A 19,556-nucleotide genomic window follows, 5' to 3' on the forward strand; every position below is an offset into this window, starting at 1 on the left:
TTAATCACATCGTCATCAACTATAATTTTAAAAGGTTACGCCACTCGTAATTTCTCGTGGTCCAGTTAAATAGAAATTCACTAATCACACAATGCTGTAGTGCAGTTATTGCCAGAGCCCTCTATTAAAAACTGTGTACATTACGTGTACATTGTTTGTTCAAAAGTTTTGGTAAAAAAAGTACACCTTGGACCAATCAATCTGCACAAAATTTTATATGTGTCAAGAAGAACCCTTTGCTATAGTATAATAAAGTTTCAAAACAATCCAATACCGATTGCCTGCGAAAAAATGATTTCCGTACACCATATCCATCAAAACGTCACTGACGCATTGATATGGCCCTGTCAAAATACAAGTTTTAAACTGACCAGTGAGACCACATTTTCTTAAATATATTATCAAAAAGCATATTTCTGTGATGGCCTGACGCTGTAGATTAAGAATCAACCACAGATTGAGAATTAATTCCACTTTGGTCCATCCCAGCCTGACATTTTAATAAGCTCTATGTAACTGTGCACACTTCCGTTTGTGGATGAATACACGTCTCTGCCCTAGTATTATGAGTACAAATTTGAACTTGGTATTCATAATATCTGTATATTAGTCTTCACAATGGCAATGTCGAAATTTATATTTAGTACGTATTTCCGGAATTAGACATTTTAAAATTTTAACCTGTAAGCAGCGTAGTTTTTTATTTGTCAACCCCGTCATATTGCGTAATTAATTAGATTACACATCCTCATCTCACAGCCGCTTCCTCTTGCATGCTGTAGCCATGATTCAGCTCAAAAGCTCAAAAGCCATGATTCAGCTCAAAAGCTCAAAAGCCATGATTCAGCTCAAAAGCTCAAAAACCATGATTCAGCTCAAAAGCTCAAAAGCCATGATTCAGCTCAAAAGCTCAAAAACCATGATTCAGCTCAAAAGCTCAAAAACCATGATTCAGCTCAAAAGCTCAAAAACCATGATTCAGCTCAAAAGCTCAGAAGCCATGATTCAGCTCAAAAACTGGTGCCAGTAGTGTTCTGAAACCAAACTACACTGCGCTGACATTCTAAGGGGATTCCCCATCGAATTTCTGAGTGTTGCTTGGGCTTAGGTGAATCACAAAAATAGGACGCCATACAACGTCTTACGCAATGCACGGTCTTTAGGCCAAGACGTCATATGGTGTCTTAATTACGCAGTTAACAGGTTAAATTTAATTACAAATTCAGAATTTTTAACAACCGGCGTAGCCTAGCTAGGCCTTAATTTCAGTCGATCAAAAAATAAAACAGGGATAGGCCCGGAGCAACTGCAGAATAGCCGGGACACTCTGTTCTAAATGATAGGAATGGTGTACATAATGTACAGAGGAACAGAGTGTAGGCCTACATCGTCATAATGTACTGTCAGAGCTACTGTCCGGCTATCGCTATTCTGTAGTTAGGCCATAGGCCCCGATAGGCCTACATTCACTTATTGACTAATTGAGACATCTAGGCTTCGACATTTTTTCAAACTTAATCAATAACTCTGTGTGATTGAGAGTTTGACATGATGACTGGTGTGTGATTTAACTGTAAATGAATGCGAAATGACTTTTTTGTAACTTTTTTTGTTTTTCTTTGAATGCCATCTCAATTTTCCTTAGATACGCCCAAAACATTTAATTTCTGGCGAAATCTTTTGATGAAAAAACATATACTCTTTCTCTTCATATGGTTATTCTCCAAAATTTCGTTCTCTAGAAGGTAAAATATTACAAAAGAAACCGAAAAATTTGTACCTGTCAAAGTTTGGCTTCCATCTTGTTTTTTAGTTCATAAAAAAATTCTGGGAGGCGCTCGCAGTGAAAGCCGACAGATGGTGCACAAGTGCATCCGGTTTTTTCGGAGTTTGGATTTGTTTATAAAATTTCCTCCGCACTTCCGCTAGTTTTGTCGTTATTATTGGTCAGATTCTACTGAAAATTGTTTAATTGTATTCATAAAGGTATAAAGGTATACACTACTAATGACTTATGCCGAATATACAGTGAGTACTTAGTTAACTGGTGCTGGTCTAAAATTTTCTAAGTCCATAATAGGTCATTATAATATGCATTTTAGGCCCAGATGGGTTGTGCAGGGCCTACATTCCTTTTGAGAAGCATGAATGGGCTAATAATGACAACTTGAGCCTACTGCACATGTCGGCATTGATACCTATTGACTATGATCACTTTCATCAAGTACTCAGAAAGTTTTAATAGCTTGAAATCCGACATGCAGAAAGTCCATCCAAGACACACCATCACTGGCCAGTGCTTTTCGGTCTACCTAATGCGCGTCCGGAACAATTTGTGCGTCCGGAGCGCGTCCGGAAGAGAAAGTGCGCGTCCGGAACAATTTCCTATGTAAATATGAACCTAATGTTGCATTAGATGGCTTAAATAGCATTTTAATTCCATGTAGAGAAAATAAAATTGGAAAAAATCTCCTTGGTGACTTTGTATTTTACAATTTTCAGCGGGGTGATTTGGGTGTTACACAGCCATCAAATCCCAGTTTACTGACGTTTCTCCTCAACAAATTGTTGTTGCAGTTGCAGAATTTCGATAGTAGCCGTGTTGTAATGGATTAGACTGGTATCTGGTGTCTCAGCACATGGAATGAATTTTGTTGACCCCCTTCCCCCGCCCCCCTCGATCCCCTCCCCTCCCCCCTAAAAGCGCAAATTGGCTTCACAATAATTGCTATTGCCCCTTATCCCACGGCACGCAAAGACAAACTCATACCGACTTAGACGACCACAACAGGAGAAGGCGCGTAAGGAAGTTAGGATATGAGTATGGCATTAGTAATTAACCACCTCGCTGAAAATTGTAAAATACAAGTCACCAAAAAGATTTTTTTCAATTTTATTTTCTCTACATGGAATTAAAATGCTATTTAAGCCATCGAATGCAACAATAGGTTCATATTTACATAGGAAATTGTTCCGGACGCGCACTTTCTCTTCCGGACGCGCTCCGGACGCGCAAACAGAGTTCTGGACGCACATTAGGTGGACCCGTGCTTTTCATGGAAAATGAATGTCGTTACAAGCTTTTTACAGGGTAAACCCTAAAAAAAGTGGCATTTGAATCAGGGAGGGGATGTGAGATTTTTGCCCAAAAGTTTAACTTGGGGGGTAAAGTAACTAACACTTACATAACCGATGCCATTAACAACATTTACTTATTCACTACTTTGCACTACAACTGTTTTACAATTCCAAGTTGTCGTCAAAATTTAAGTTATCATCATCATTATCGGAGTCTGACAATTCGTTTTCACCAAGCAACAAATCATCTGCAACATCATCACGATAATGACCATCTGGTTGATGATCAATATTAATTGTCAACAAAATCCAACTATTTTCACCCGAGAGATGTCAAACAATTTTGGCCTAAAACTTGATGATATAAGGCCTAATTGTCAACAAAATCCAACTATTTTCACGTGAGAGAGGTTCAACTATTTTGGCCTAAAACTTGATGATATTAACTGTCAACAAAATCCAACTATTTTCACCTGAGAGAGGTCAAACTATTTTGGCCTAAAACTTGATGATCAATATTAATTGTCAACAAAATCCAACTATTTTCACCTGAGAGAGGTCAAACTTTTTTGGCCTAAATGATCAATATTAATTGTCAACAAAATCCACCTATTTTCACCTGAGACTGAGAGGTCAAACTATTTTGGCCTTAAACTTGATGATATTAAGCTTTGCATTCTTAATCTTATATTGTTTCAGCACTTTTTAATTTGCATCAAATTACAATATTCGGCCATTATATTGACGTTTTCGACCCTGTTTACATTGTCTTAGGAAAAGTATAGGCTTGACTAGTTTGGGGTGAGTCTCCACTCGCTTTTCAGAGAAAAGTGAGTCCCAAAGGTGAATTGTTATGACAGGAGGTGAATCCGCTCCTGGTGATTTCCATGAGACAGGTGAATCTATGACTGGTTCCCAACCTCAGGGATTTGCTGGACTGGCGAGTTAACGTCGAGTGCCTGAGGAGGGGGGTCCGGGCATAAACTTGATAGCTGCATTAAAACAATGAAATGTCAAATGAAGCCGGCGGCTATTTCTTGCACCGGTACGTCAGTACTAGATAAACTGTAAAACACATGGTAAACTTACACTGCCTGTGATTCACAGACAGTGTAAGTTTGAAAAATAAATTTCTGCCATTTTGAAAAGCACTTTTCACAGAAATTTATTTGCGCAAACCGTTTATTGAGTCTTTGGCATGGGAACTGGTATTGAAACATCTCAGTTGTAATCTGTTGTTTTTGATATGTCATCCGATCTGAAGCGTATTCAGATCTCGATAATAATTTTGGGCAAGTTGGGGTTCCTGGCCACAACTGTCAACCCAATGTTCGTCTTATCTTTTGATTTCACCACATTCTTTTTCTAGATGGATCCAGCATTGCTGAAGGAGAGAGAAGCTTTCAAAAAGAGGGCGCTAGCACAACCATCAGTCGAAAAGAGAAAGGCCCAGAAAAGAACTGAAAATGATCGCAGCACGAAGAAGGCACGGCCAGCGCCAAAACCTAAAGGTAAGCACCCTACCCTTGACAGCCTCATACTTACTTAGGGCTCTTCGTCCCTATTGGCACATAAGGCCACAACACAACCTCCAGCCTTTTCAGTCTCTTGCTGCCCGTTGTGCCTCGTCCCATGTCAGCCCCATCAGTTTCAGCTCCTTTGACATAGTCCTCCTGGTAAGCACCTACCCTTGACAGCCTCATACTTACTTGAGGCTCTTCGTCCCTCGTGGCACATAAGGCCACAAGACAACCTCCAGCCTTTTCAGTCTCTTGCTGCCCGTTGTGCCTCGTCCCAGGTCAGCCCCATCAGTTTCAGCTCCACTGACATAGTCCTACTCCATTTGACTTTGGGCCAGCCTCGTTTGTTCTTTCCCTGGGGGGCTCAAATGCAGGGCAGTCTTTGGTATGCTGCTTGGATTCATCCAGAGGACATGTCTAAGCCATCAAAGTCTGCAGCATCCGATTACGTCGGCAACGTTAGAACTCTAGATCTGCGTCAGCTGACGGATCGGAGAGCTTCATTAGAGATTATCCTTGGCCAGAACACTTGGCAGATCCATCGCAGACACCTGTTTGAAAGCCTCATAGCCTAGTGGTTGATAAAAGTACTGCGGGTTACCACGAAATTCGGCCCAGATTCGGAACCCAGGATTTGTGTTCTCGATGAACCGTTGTAGATTTAAGGAACTAATATTCCTGACTCTTCACAGTCATTCGAATAAGACTTGACAAAACACCCGAGTGAGAATATTTCGTTATCATAATGGATAATGTAGCCTTTATCATTTGATATTTCATTTGATATGTTTTAGAATAGAAATTGATACCTCACTGTCGGTATTGATTGTCTCACAAAAACCGCTCGGATGGAGCTTAAATATTGGCTATGGTTTTGGTCTACATTTTAGCTCCACCCTCGCGGTTTCGGTGAGACAACCAATACCTCCAGTTCAGTATCAATTCCTTGAAGCCAAAGCTCCTAGTATCTGGTATTTACGCCAGGGCAAGTAAAAGTCCCCACCAAGTGAGAAACATGAGTAGCTGGCGTGGACTTCCCTCCTTTGGCCAAAAGACCGAGGGCATAATGGTCAGTATGATGGCCGCGTCCAAGTGTTAACCAGTTCAACCAGAACATCAAGATTCAAACAGACTCGAAGGCTGTGAAAGAATTTTGAAGGCCAAGTTTGCATGAAAGTTTAAGCCTAATGATTTTCATAGCTTTGCTCGTTGGCCGAAAACAGAAAAGTTTTTGAGTGGCTGTTTTAGTTTTGGTCTAATTGCAGCTAAAAATGTTTATGAGTTGAGCCTTTCAGTGAGTTTACTGTTTTATTCATTTCAGCCGATTTTAACTACAAGGCAATGCAAGGAAGTTCACAGTTTAAGTTTGGAATATTGGCAAAAATAGTTAAATATATGAAGGTAAGATAAGAATACTAATCACTTGGTTTCGTTGACTGTTTTTTCCACCAGGACAAAAGTACCGAAAAGTGTTTTGCCGCTTAAGTAAAATAATCAAGTATGTGCAAATTTGAATAAAGGAGCCTTATAGCTGAGTGGTGAACTCCGACTACCACTCAAAAGGCCCCGGTCGATCCCGGCGAGAACCCAGGAGTGTATTTCTGGATGAACCGGTGTGGCTTTCAAGGAACGAAAATTACCGGCTCTCCACAGTCCTTTGAATGAGATGTAAAACCGAGGTTCCTTGAATCTGGTGTCTATGCCAGGGCAGGTTACAGACTCCACCAAGTGAGAAACATGAGTAGCTTGCGTGGACTCTACAGGGCTGCCTAACCTTACACATTTGGGGGAAATCTCACACACAGGCCTGTTTACACTTAGTTAGGGCCATTTTACACTTTGACTCCAGAAAATGTCTTTAAAATTGTGCCGAAATCATCAGAAGACCCAACAATGACATTTCCCTTGCTGATTTACACTTTTTCACCGAGGGTTTTAGTTTTACACATTGCTGGACGAAGGCAGTTGTGACACTCCCTCCGGCCGAAGTCTGGAGTCACTAGGCCTTGCCGAAGTCGTAGTCACTAGACCAATAAACCCAACTGGCACCTAACCATACTGGCACGCATAAACGCTTATCCTGCCTTGGAGGAGGAATACTCCGTGGAGAAAATCACCTCCAAGTGCAGAGCAAACGCCCTGGAAGGGGAAGGATAGAAGAAGGGATATTGGATTCCATCAAATTGGATATTGTGATGCGATTTTGGGCTGCACTCACCCTGTTTCTGCCCCTCTCATGTTCGAATTTGCTCACAATGAAAAAGAAATCCCCATCTGATAGGCTCATATAGGCCAATAGAACTTCAGGTGACTTCTTCAATCATAAAATTAACTCGATTTTTGAAGAATATCTCATTTTCCTCTCCATCGGAAAATAGAAGTTGTCCTTTAAAGAAATCAATCAGCAGCAGCTAGGTAGGTTAGCAAAAGCTACACAAAGTCCTTAATAGGTGTCCCTCCAATCTCATCGTACATCAAAACTATTCACGCTTGTGCGAGGAATGTTATAGTGCTGTGTCAAACATTACCAGAATTATCGGAATTCAGGAATACCAGACGACTTGGAACCTGACTTGGCACTCAATGCCGGGAATTCAGGATTTTGAATCAGCAGAGTTTGCCCTGATGACGCCAGCGTCGACACTGATGAAACATAGGCCTACCCGATATGAGTTGTTTTTCTCAGTGATTCATTCCTAACTTATTGAAACGTTCCTAGAGATTGCATTGTCAAACTCGTGTATCGTCCGCTTTTAATATTTCAGCAACGGCATCAACAGGGAGACACTTATCCATTATCAATTGATGACATTCTTGACGAAACAAATCAACTTGATGTCGGAGCACGGCATAAACAATGGCTATCGACCGAGGTAGGTTGTTTCCTCCCACTGTTCACCCTCCTCCAAACTCACTTTATCCCTGGTACCATCAGGGCAAGACCAATATACTGATATTTGATGAAATATGGCTATTGACCGAGGTAGGTTGTTTCCTCCCACTGTTCACCCTCCTCCAAACTCACTTTATCCCCGGTACCATCAGGGCAAGACCAATATACTGATATTTGATGAAATATGGCTATGGACCGAGGTAGGTCGTTTCCTCCCACTGTTCACCCTCCTCCAAACTCACTTTATCCCCGGTACCATCAGGGCAAGACCAATATACTGATATTTGATGAAATATGGCTATCGACCGAGGTAGGTTGTTTCCTCCCACTGTTCACCCTCCTCCAAACTCACTTTATCCCTGGTACCATCAGGGCAAGACCAATATACTGATATTTGATAAAATATGGCTATCGACCGAGGTAGGTTGTTTCCTCCCACTGTTCACCCTCCTCCAAACTCACTTTATCGGAGCACATCAGGGGGGCGGACGCGCTGCTTGCTTTTAAACGACTCCTAAAATCCTGGCTGTTCGAGGAAGCATTTCTTGGTGGGGAGGTAGCGCCTTGAGCAGGTTTACCTGGAGTTTGGCGCTCTATAAGACATTGTTGATTGTTGATTGATTTATCCCTGGTACCATCAGGACAAGACCAATATACTGATATTTGATGAAATATGGCTATCGACCGAGGTAAGTTTCCTCCCACTGTTCACCCTCCTCCAAACTCACTTTATCCCTGGTACCATCAGGGCAAGACCAATATACTGATATTTGATGAAATATGGCTATCGACCGAGGTAAGTTTCCTCCCACTGTTCACCCTCCTCCAAACTCACTTTATCCCTGGTACCATCAGGACAAGACCAATATACTGATATTTGATGAAATATGGCTATCGACCGAGGTAAGTTTCCTCCCACTGTTCACCCTCCTCCAAACTCACTTTATCCCTGGTACCATCAGGACAAGACCAATATACTGATATTTGATGAAATATGGCTATGGACCGAGGTAGGTTGTTTCCTCCCACTGTTCACCCTCCTCCAAACTCACTTTATCCCTGGTACCATCAGGGCAAGACCATTATACTGATATTTGATGAAATATGGCTATTGACCGAGGTAGGTTGTTTCCTCCCACTGTTCAACCTCCTCCAAACTCACTTTATCCCTGGTACCATCAGGGCAAGACCATTATACTGATATTTGATGAAATATGGCTATGGACCGAGGTAGGTTGTTTCCTCCCACTGTTCACCCTCCTCCAAACTCACTTTATCCCTGGTACCATCAGGGTAAGACCATTATACTGATATTTGATGAAATATGGCTATCGACCGAGGTAGGTTTCCTCCCACTCTTCACCCTCCTCCAAACTCACTTTATCCCTGGTACCATCAGGGTAAGACCAATATACTGATATTTGATGAAATATGGCTATCAACCGAGGTAGGTTATTTCCTCCCACTGTTCACCCTCCTCAAAACTCACTTTATCCCTGGTACCATCAGGGCAAGACCATTATACTGATATTTGATGAAATATGGCTATCGACCGAGGTAGGTTTCCTCCCACTCTTCACCCTCCTCCAAACTCACTTTATCCCTGGTACCATCAGGGTAAGACCAATATACTGATATTTGATGAAATATGGCTATCAACCGAGGTAGGTTATTTCCTCCCACTGTTCACCCTCCTCAAAACTCACTTTATCTCCGGTACCATCAGGACAAGACCAATATACTGATATTTGATGAAATATGGCTATTGACCGAGGTAGGTTGTTTCCTCCCACTGTTCACCCTCCTCCAAACTCACTTTATCCCTGGTACCATCAGGGCAAGACCAATATACTGATATTTGATGAAATTCTTGTTGAGACCAACCAATGTAAGGTCACCCTCACCCTGCACACCACCCCTCCCTTGGGTCATCTTCTGCATCTCATGAGGATACGGGCCATCCATTGAGTATGTACGTACTGAGCGGGAAGACGGTTTAGGAATTTTGGGGAAAATGCGTACAGCTGTAAATTTTGTCCAAATTGTGTGTACAAGGGGAGGGGTCTCAAAATCCCAAGTTTGATGCGTACATACAGTGGAACCTCCCTTAGCGGACACCTCTCTATTAAGGACACTAGTTTTGGTCCCAATTTGGTAGTTTCTATTCAATTTGACCTCTCTGATCAGGACACCTCTCTATTAAGGCCAGCACTTGCCAGTCCCGAAGGTGTCCTTAATAGAGAGGTTCTACTGTACTTAATGGATGGCCCCATACTGGTATCAAGAGCCTTTCGAATCCAGCACCCAAAATATGATTCTGGGCCAGATGACCATCCATGAGCATGAATGTAGTATAGGACTGAAAAGCCTGTAAGACCTGGGTACAAGGTATTTTTAAAGTGGTCTGCATCCGCAAACTGTGCGTGATATAACGCTGAAAATGCGGGATATTGATGATAGATACATGATCTGATAGATGTTAAAGCGAAATGTTTATATCAATACTGGTTTGGCAGTAATTCTTCAAAACACCACGAAAACGATATTTCCTCTCAATCAACTAGACTTTGATGTTTTCACCCCAAATCTTGGTTCAGTACTCAGACTGACATTGTCTTCCATGTCATCAAGAAAATTTTCAAAAAATGTTGATATTTTGAGAACATGTCCAAGTTGTCATTTTGCAATATTTGGAAGAATAAATGGTTAATTAGCGTTGATATCGATATCTCACTTAGCATCAATCAGATTATGTATCTATCATCATTACGTTCCAAAATTTTCAGCAACATAATGGAAGAGTTTTGGCTCCACTTACCACTGTGCATGCGCATGGTGAATCTCTTTTCACCAGGAAAAAACTGAAGCTATTACAGTGGAACCTCCCTTAGCGGACACCTCTCTATTAAAGATAACCTCTCTATTAAGGATAACCTCTCTATTAAGGACAACCTCTCTATTAGTATTAAGGACACTAGTTTTGGTCCCAAATTGGTTGTTTCCATTCAAATTGACCTCTCTAATCAGGACACCTCTCTATTAAGGACATCACTTGTCAGTCCCGTTGGTGTCCTTAATAGAGAGGTTCTACTGTACATCGGTGTCGTGAAAAGGTCAGATAGGGACCTGGAATGTAAAGTGCCACCTCGTTTGCTGATCAAAATATGAACCTCTCGAATGTCTCGTAACCCTTGTAGGCCCTCGTCAACAATCAGGACACCTCTCTATTTAGGACATCACTTGTCAGTCCCGTTGGTGTCCTTAATAGAGAGGTTCTACTGTACTTCGTAGTCTTGAAAAAGTCAGACAGGGACCTGGAATAGAAAGTGCCACCTTGTTTGCTTATCAAAATCTGAACCTCTCTAATGTCTCGTAACCCTTGTAGGCCCTCGTCAACAATCAGGATACCTCTCTATTAAGGACATCACTTGTCAGTTCCGTTAGTGTCCTTAATAGAGAGGTTCTACTGTACTTCGAAGTCTTGATAAAGTCAGACAGGGACCTGGAATATAAAGTGCCACCTTGTTTGCTGATCAAAATCTGAACCTCTCTAATGTCTCATAACCCTTGTAGGCCCTCGTCAACAATCCCAAGATCAACGTCGTGGATGACAATAAGTTTGTCTTCCGCCCGAAGTATAACATCCGAGACCGGAGGGGGTTAATGCGATTGCTGGAGCGAAATGACCTGAAAGGATTGGGCGGTGTTTTGATGGACGACGTCGAAGAGGCTGTGCCGAAATGTGGGCGAGTTATTCAGGTAGGCGCCGAGCTGACACGAGTGTCCTCTTTAACGCTATAACACCTAGAGCCAGCGCAAGGGCTTATTCCCCTTGGCCCCGACTTTATTTTACCTGGAAATCATGTTTTTTTCTCCAGTGAGATCGACGGCGGTTGTCACCGGGCGCCTCCAGGTGTTATAGGGTTAAGAAACTCTCTAACAAGTTTATGCTGCAATAGACACCAACCTAGCATCTTCCATTGATGTCCATTGCAATATTACAAATTCAGTTTTTTTTTGCAAACTTCTCTACAGGCTCATGCTGCACCCGAATGCCACCAACCTTAATTCGAATGCTCTATTAAATCACGGAGTTCAAGCATACCGTGCTATACACCCAAGTGAAGATTCCATTGATCATGTTCTCAGTTATTCAGAGTACTTCATAACACTCGGGTATGTTTTTGTATCGCTATACACCAACAAGTTAAAATGTATGTTTGTTCATCCTGAATATGAAGGAGGCAATAATTGGTGGAGCCCCTGAAATAAGGCCCAGGTTTGATCCCCTTCTCAAGGAACAGTGTGGTCAACACTGCTTCCTACCCTGCAATAAGGCCCGGGTTTGATCCCCTTCTCAAGGAACTGTGTGGTCAACACTGCTTCCTACCCTGCAATAAGGCCCGGGTTTGATCCTCTTCTCAAGGAACTGTGTGGTCAACACTGCTTCCTACCCTGCAATAAGGCCCGGGTTTGATCCCCTTCTCAAGGAAAATTGTGGTCAACACGGCTTCCTACCCTGCAATAAGGCCCGGGTTTGATCCCCTTCTCAAGGAACTGTGTGGTCAACACTGCTTCCTACCCTGCAATAAGGCCCGGGTTTGATCCCCTTCTCAAGGAACTGTGTGGTCAACACTGCTTCCTACCCTGCAATAAGGCCCGGGTTTGATCCCCTTCTCAAGGAACAGTGTGGTCAACACGGCTTCCTACCCTGCAATAAGGCCCGGGTTTGATCCCCTTCTCAAGGAACTGTGTGGTCAACACTGTTTCCTACCCTGCAATAAGGCCCGGGTTTGATCCCCTTCTCAAGGAACTGTGTGGTCAACACGGCTTCCTACCCTGCAATAAGACCCGGGTTTGATCCCCTTCTCAAGGAACTGTGTGGTCAACACGGCTTCCTACCCTGCAATAAGGCCCGGGTTTGATCCCCTTCTCAAGGAACTGTGTGGTCAACACGGCTTCCTACCCTGCAATAAGGCCCGGGTTTGATCCCCTTATCAAGGAACTGTGTGGTCAACACTGCTTCCTACCCTGCAATAAGGCCCGGGTTTGATCCCCTTCTCAAGGAACAGTGTGGTCAACACTGCTTCCTACTCCGCAATAAGGCCCTGGTTTGATCCCCTTCTCAAGGAACTGTGTGGTCAACACTGCTTCCTACCCTGCAATAAGGCCCAGGTTTGATCCCCTTCTCAAGGAACTGTGTGGTCAACACTGCTTCCTACTCCGCAATAAGGCCCTGGTTTGATCCCCTTCTCAAGGAACTGTGTGGTCAACACTGCTTCCTACCCTGGAATAAGGCCCGGGTTTGATCCCCTTCTCAAGGAACTGTGTGGTCAACACTGCTTCCTACCCTGCAATAGATCCGGGTTTGATCCCCTTCTCAAGGAACTGTGTGGTCAACACTGCTTCCTACCCTGCAATAAGGCCCGGGTTTGATCCCCTTCTCAAGGAACTGTGTGGTCAACACTGCTTACTACCCTGCAATAGATCCGGGTTTGATCCCCTTCTGAAGGAACTGTGTGGTCAACACTGCTTCCTACCCTGCTATAAGGCCCGGGTTTGATCCCCATCTCAAGAAACTGTGTGGTCAACACTGCTTCCTACCCTGCAATAAGGCCCGGGTTTGATCCCCTTCTCAAGGAACTGTGTGGTCAACACTGCTTCCTACCCCGCAATAAGGCCCGGGTTTGATCCCCTTCTCAAGGAACTGTGTGGTCAACACTGCTTCCTACCCCGCAATAAGGCCTGGGTTTAATCCCCTTCTCAAGGAACTGTGTGGTCAACACTGCTTCCTACCCCGCAATAAGGCCCGGGTTTGATCCCCTTCTCAAGGAACTGTGTGGTCAACACTGCTTCCTACCCCGCAATAAGGCCCGGGTTTGATCCCCTTCTCAAGGAACTGTGTGGTCAACACTGCTTCCTACCCTGCAATAAGGCCCGGGTTTGATCCCCTTCTCAAGGAACTGTGTGGTCAACACTGCTTACTACCCTGCAATAGATCCGGGTTTGATCCCCTTCTTAAGGAACTGTGTGGTCAACACTGCTTCGTACCCTGCTATAAGGCCCGGGTTTGATCCCCATCTCAAGAAACTGTGTGGTCAACACTGCTTCCTACCCTGCAATAAGGCCCGGGTTTGATCCCCTTCTCAAGGAACTGTGTGGTCAACACTGCTTCCTACCCTGCAATAAGGCCCGGGTTTGATCCCCATCTCAAGAAACTGTGTGGTCAACACTGCTTCCTACCCTGCAATAAGGCCCGGGTTTGATCCCCTTCTGAAGGAACTGTGTGGTCAACACTGCTTCCTACCCTGCTATAAGGCCCGGGTTTGATCCCCATCTCAAGAAACTGTGTGGTCAACACTGCTTCCTACCCTCCAATAAGGCCTGGGTTTGATCCCCTTCTCAAGGAACTGTGTGGTCAACACTGCTTCCTACTCTGCAATAAGGCCCGGGTTTGATCCCCTTCTCAAGGAACTTTGTGGTCAACACTGCTTCCTACCCTGCAATAAGGCCTGGGTTTGATCCCCTTCTCAAGGAACTGTGTGGTCAACACTGCTTCCTACCCCGCAATAAGGCCTGGGTTTGATCCCCTTCTCAAGGAACTGTGTGGTCAACACTGCTTCCTACCCCGCAATAAGGCCTGGGTTTGATCCCCTTCTCAAGGAACTGTGTGGTCAACACTGCTTCCTACCCCGCAATAAGGCCCGGGTTTGATCCCCTTCTCAAGGAACTGTGTGGTCAACACTGCTTCCTACCCCGCAATAAGGCCCGGGTTTGATCCCCTTCTCAAGGAACTGTGTGGTCAACACTGCTTCCTACCCTGCAATAAGGCCCGGGTTTGATCCCCTTCTCAAGGAACTGTGTGGTCAACACTGCTTCCTACCCTGCAATAAGGTCCGGGTTTGATCCCCTTCTCAAGGAACTGTGTGGTCAACACTGCTTCCTACCCTGCAATAAGGCCCGGGTTTGATCCCCTTCTCAAGGAACTGTGTTGTCAACACTGCTTCCTACTCTGCAATAAGGCCCGGGTTTGATCCCCTTCTCAAGGAACTTTGTGGTCAACACTGCTTCCTACCCTGCAATAAGGCCCGGGTTTGATCCCCTTCTCAAGGAACTGTGTGGTCAACACTGCTTCCTACCCTGCAATAAGGCCCGGGTTTGATCCCCTTCTCAAGAAACTGTGTGGTCAACACTGCTTTCTACCCTGCAATAAGGCCCGGGTTTGATCCCCTTCTCAAGGAACTGTGTGGTCAACACTGCTTCCTACCCTGCAATAAGGCCCGGGTTTGATCCCCTTCTCAAGGAACGGTGTGGTCAACACTGCTTCCTACCCCGCAATAAGGCCCGGGTTTCATCCCCTTCTCAAGGAACTGTGACCGATGGGACTGGTCATGTGTGGCCGTGGTGGGGTAAAGGAAGGAAGAACTGCAAATATAGTGGTTTGAAATGTATGATAGCAGCTCTTGGCATAAGGTATAAATGGACTGGCATTGAGCGATTGGGGTCAAGCCCTGAGAAGGCCTTGAATTACGTAAGTTGGAATAAAGGAGAGAATGAGAAGAACTAGATTGTGCTGCCATCTAACTTTATGCAGCACAACTACAATGCAAATAATTTAGAGGGATACTAGAAGATTCTCCAACAGAACTAACATTCCTGGCTCAGCACACTTTGGTCCTAAATTGGTTGTTTCCATTCAATTTGACCTCTAATCTGAAGAACTCTCTATTAAGGACACTAGCTTTGGTCCCAAATTGGTTGTTTCCATTCCATTTGACCTCTCTAATCTGAAGAACTCTCTATTAAGGACACTAGCTTTGGTCCCAAATTGGTTGTTTCCATTCAATTTGACCTCTCTAATCAGGACACCTCTCTATCAAGGACACTAGCTTTGGTGCCAAATTGGGAGTTTCCATTCAATTTGACCTCTCTAATCTTGACACTTCTCTACTTGTCAGTCCTGAGGGTGTCCTTAATAGAGAGGTTCTACTTTGGATTGTCTAAACTTCACTTGATCTTGCGCTTCGATAAATCTGTCTGAATTCTGTTCAGTCTTACTTTCTACCACAATTTCTCATGAATTGAAAGCCTGTTCAATCTTACTTTCTACCACAATTACTCATGAATTGAAAGCCTGTTCAATCTTACTTTCTACCACAATTTGTCATAATATTACTTTCTACCACAATTTCTCATGAATTGAAAGCCTGTTCAATCTTACTTTCTACCCCAATTGCTCATGAATTGAAAGCCTGTTCAATCTTACTTTTTTCCACAATTACTCATGAATTGAAAGCCTGTTCAATCTTACTTTCTACCACAATTTGTCATGAATTGAAAGCCTGTTCAGTCTTACTTTCTATCACAATTTCTAATGAATTGAAAGCCTGTTCAGTCTTACTTTCTTTCACAATTTCTCATGAATTGAAAGCCTGTTCAATCTTACTTTCTACAGCAATTGGGCAGCCAAATCACCAAAATCATGCGACCCGCCGATAAAAAAGAAATCCTCTTCTACAACGATAAGAGCTTTGACTTCACAGTTGACGAGGGTAAGGACACTCTAATTGCTCAGTGGTTCTCATTTGCATAGGAAAGCTTTGGGTTTTCAAAGTACTATGAGTCTGATATCAAGTACAGTTTGTTTGCTTGTTTTTTCCAACTACAGTAGAGGTTGTCATCTAGTTTCGTTTCTCAACCACCAAAGCTATGAGCTTGAAACTTGGTACATATAACCCCCTATATCATATAACCTCTGGTGCTGAATTTCAGCCTGATCTGATTCTTGACTTTGCCACCAGGGGGCCAAAACAGAAAAAGTAAGAAGTGCAATAGCCTGCTTATTAGCAAATTGTTTTTGATGAAATTTTTATGGCAGGGACCCCTAGCAAGGTTACCTCAGATGTTGCACAATTTTTTGGATTTGACCTACTTTTTAAGGTCGCAGAGGTCAAATGGCGTAAATTTGTCGTTTGAGTGTAACTATGGCACGTTTCTCAACCGCAACAGTAATGAACTTGAAACTTTGAACAAATGACCCCCTAGGTCAGTTGACCTTTTACACTGAATTTTGGTTCGGTCTGATTATTGACTTGGCCACCAGGGGGCCCAAACTCAAAACTCAAAAAGTGTGATTTCTCGCTTATTACTGATTTGTTTTTGATAAAAGTTTCATGGTAGGTACTCCGAGCAAGGATACATCACATATCTTACGGGTTTTTGATTTGACCCACCTTTCAAGTTCACAGAGGTCAAAGTTGAAAACTTTACCGTTCTTGGTACGTTTTGTCGTTGTTCAATGTAAAGAGTTTTAATTTTGTGTAATGATGCATCTAAGAAGCCACTATTTGTATGCCAAGTTTCAGCCAGATCGGAACTCAAATATGGCCGAAATTGCATGTTTTGTGGGTTTTTCCTCGTATTGTGGCAATCCAAAGGTCGTGAGTTCAAACCCCGGTCAAGGACAGCCAAAAATATTTTTATTTTTCATCTTTTCCTTTTTTCTTTTCTGAGTTCTATCTTACATTTTCTTCATTTTTTGATTTATTTGGTGCCATAGATTTAATCAGGCGGCCATCTTGGAAATCGTTTTTTGCCGATTGCTGTAGTGTAACGAGTGATGAAATTGTTATGGTCAGGTGGATGTGTCTACATCACATATCACCCTGGTTTGCATATGACCTACCTGTCGGGGTCACTGAGGTCAAAGTTAAAAATATATTCACCATTGTCATACTGTAGCACTTTCTGTAACTGTCTACTAAAAATACTTACGGTGAGCACAATGGCCCCTGGCCGTTTCATTTGAGAAGTTTTACTTGTGGCACTATAAAATACAATGAAGACAACAGTGTAGGCCTTTCACTACAAGACTACAATGCCCTTTCAAAATGTTCTGCTTTTTATTCAGAATTTATAAAATTATGGCGAGGCGTGTCCGTAGATGGGGTAGATGAAAATAAGATAGATGAGTACCTGGACCAGCGGGGAATCACTACCATGCAAGACGTCGGAGCAAAAACTGCAGTAAGTTCCAATGGGTGGTGCATAACTGATGGAACAGCCCTGATGTATTGTTATGTAATGGTATGTGTATGCCGCAAGTGGGAGGTAGTAAGCCTTTCCACAGCCGGCCAGTGGGAGGGGCTGCCTCCTATAGATCCACCGCCAAAGCTGGTGTTATGATTTGAGTGTCCTTCTCTCGTGCTCGCTACCATCACTTAGTTGGAGAGCACAGTCTAACCAGGTGGTGTCCGTCCGCAAAAATCATTATAAGAGATCAGCTTCAGTACGATACTACCAGTGGCGGCACATGGTGGCTGACAGAGGTATTATCCTCCTGGCCAGGTGATTACCAGGCCCAAGTCGTCTCTTTAACACACCCCTTCCATTACTGATAATGTCTTCCTCTGTTTCAGGCTCCAGTACAGAAACGAAAACGAAAAGGTGGCAATCGAAAAAAGACATTCAAATCACACAACGACCATTTAGGAAACTTGTTAGAAGACTATTCAAACGTGGACAAGTGAGACAGTTATCAATTTTGTAACGACTTGTGTGATTGGCTGAAGTTATTCAGAAATGAGTTAGGTCGGGTCTGATTGGTTGGAATTCTGCTGAAGAGTTTTATGGAGAAAAGTGTCTGGCGTGACTATATGCGTTGCCAAAAAGGTGGAAATCGTTATGACTGTCCGGTTGCATGCATCACTTGATTGCCATCGATGTTCAAAGTTAAATGGAGAACACGGTCGCTGACAAACCATGTCCTTAAACATGTTAATGGGACAACTTGGGCATGAGATATGTTGGTTTTTTCATTACAAAAATGGCTTCCAGCAGGAGCGTGATTTCTCCAAACAGGATAATTGAAAAGTCATTGAACTGCAATAACAAATGCACAAGAACGGGGTGTAAATTTAGGCCTGCCTGAAATTCGCAAGCCATGCCCAGAACTGCCTTCCAACACAGGTGAAAATCGTTATCAGAGAACGGCATCAGTGTAATACTACCAGTGGTGACGCATGGTGTCAAGCTGGCACATTTTCCTCCTGGCCAGGTAATTCCCAGGTTGTCCCTTTAATAAGACTGCTCATTTGCTCTGAAACGGTATTTGGCACTAAATTTCTAGGAAGCCACGCCCCCCACAAACCTCAACCAATGAAATCGCATAAAAACAACAACAAACCTGAACACGTTGGGGTATCGCGGCTGACTTTTGTTAAGACGTAGCGTAAACTACATTCTCTGTTCGCAATAGTATTTAACCTGGTTGACCAAATTTGTAAAGTCATTCATTGAAAAAGTACCAATTGTACGAAATGTCTGAATAGACTGGAATCGTTGCATTTGTTTATTTAAACCCACACTGAAACGGTATTTGGGCAATTTGTTTTGTAGGAGGAAACCAGTGCACCCGGAGGGAACAAAAACAAAACGTGTTGAATTAGACTGAGTGTTGCGCAAACCTGCCTCAGTAAAAGTTTGAAAGATACTTAGTTAAAAAGATGTGGATGGGGATGTTTTTAGAAATGAATCAAATAAAACGTTTTGTTGTTCGAAGTCTGTTTTCTGTTGGTTGGTTTTCTGTCTGGTTTCTATTTTGTTGAAAGTGTTGTTGGCGTTCATCACTGCTTTATTGGTAACCCTTTCACTGCCGGCTGCCTAGTATTCGCCTCCAGGGAGTATTTTCCTCAAAGGCAGGGTGAGCATCTTTCTTCGAGAAAATTCTACTTTGTCAGGTGTTTGCATTTGGAGGTGTGGTCCTCCAGGGACAGCTCGGAATACAACTCTCCTTTAGCAGGGGACTTTTAAGGCCTTCATCTCCAGGGAGTATTCTCCTCCAAGGCAGGATAAGTATTTTTACATGCCACTACGGTTTGGTTTATTGAAATGAATGTTTCTCACTTGATGGAGTCTTATGCTGGCTCTGGCAAAGGTAAAAGGTAGACAGAGCCTTGGTTCCATTTGAACGACGAGGGTTGAGTGTCTCGCTCAAGGACACAAAGACATAACTGCGGTGATCCGTTTGAGAGTCAAACCCATGGTTTCCTGAATGTGAGCCATTT

At 43.3% G+C, this 19,556-nt stretch overlaps 2 protein-coding genes across 6 annotated transcripts in view; one reads left to right on the forward strand and one right to left on the reverse strand.

Annotated features, from left to right (window-relative positions):
• The window catches only part of LOC135499096 (uncharacterized), an 83,514-nt gene extending 81,702 nt beyond the window's left edge, over positions 1-1,812 (reverse strand). The window contains exon 1 of the mRNA XM_064789753.1: positions 1,781-1,812. The gene's annotated coding sequence lies outside the window, so the exon portion shown is untranslated. The remainder of the gene's footprint in view (positions 1-1,780) is intronic.
• On the forward strand, positions 1,184-19,050 carry LOC135499097 (transcription initiation factor IIE subunit beta-like). 5 transcript variants are annotated; one of them, XM_064789757.1, is made up of 8 exons: positions 1,184-1,203; positions 4,448-4,589; positions 5,920-5,999; positions 7,364-7,471; positions 11,065-11,250; positions 15,947-16,043; positions 17,402-17,517; positions 17,910-19,050. In XM_064789757.1, exons 2-8 carry the CDS (start codon positions 4,448-4,450, stop codon positions 18,018-18,020), a joined length of 840 nt encoding a protein of 279 aa, XP_064645827.1. In that variant the 5' UTR covers positions 1,184-1,203; the 3' UTR covers positions 18,021-19,050. The 5 variants fall into 5 exon arrangements, with proteins under 5 accessions (XP_064645827.1, XP_064645824.1, XP_064645825.1 ...); XM_064789754.1 differs by lacking the exon at positions 1,184-1,203 and adding an exon at positions 1,884-2,028; XM_064789755.1 differs by lacking the exon at positions 1,184-1,203 and adding an exon at positions 1,884-1,986.
• The last annotated feature ends 506 nt before the right edge of the window (positions 19,051-19,556 follow it).

The sequence above is a fragment of the Lineus longissimus genome, chromosome 14 (assembly GCF_910592395.1).
Source record: "Lineus longissimus chromosome 14, tnLinLong1.2, whole genome shotgun sequence".
NCBI classification, from domain to species: domain Eukaryota; kingdom Metazoa; phylum Nemertea; class Pilidiophora; order Heteronemertea; family Lineidae; genus Lineus; species Lineus longissimus.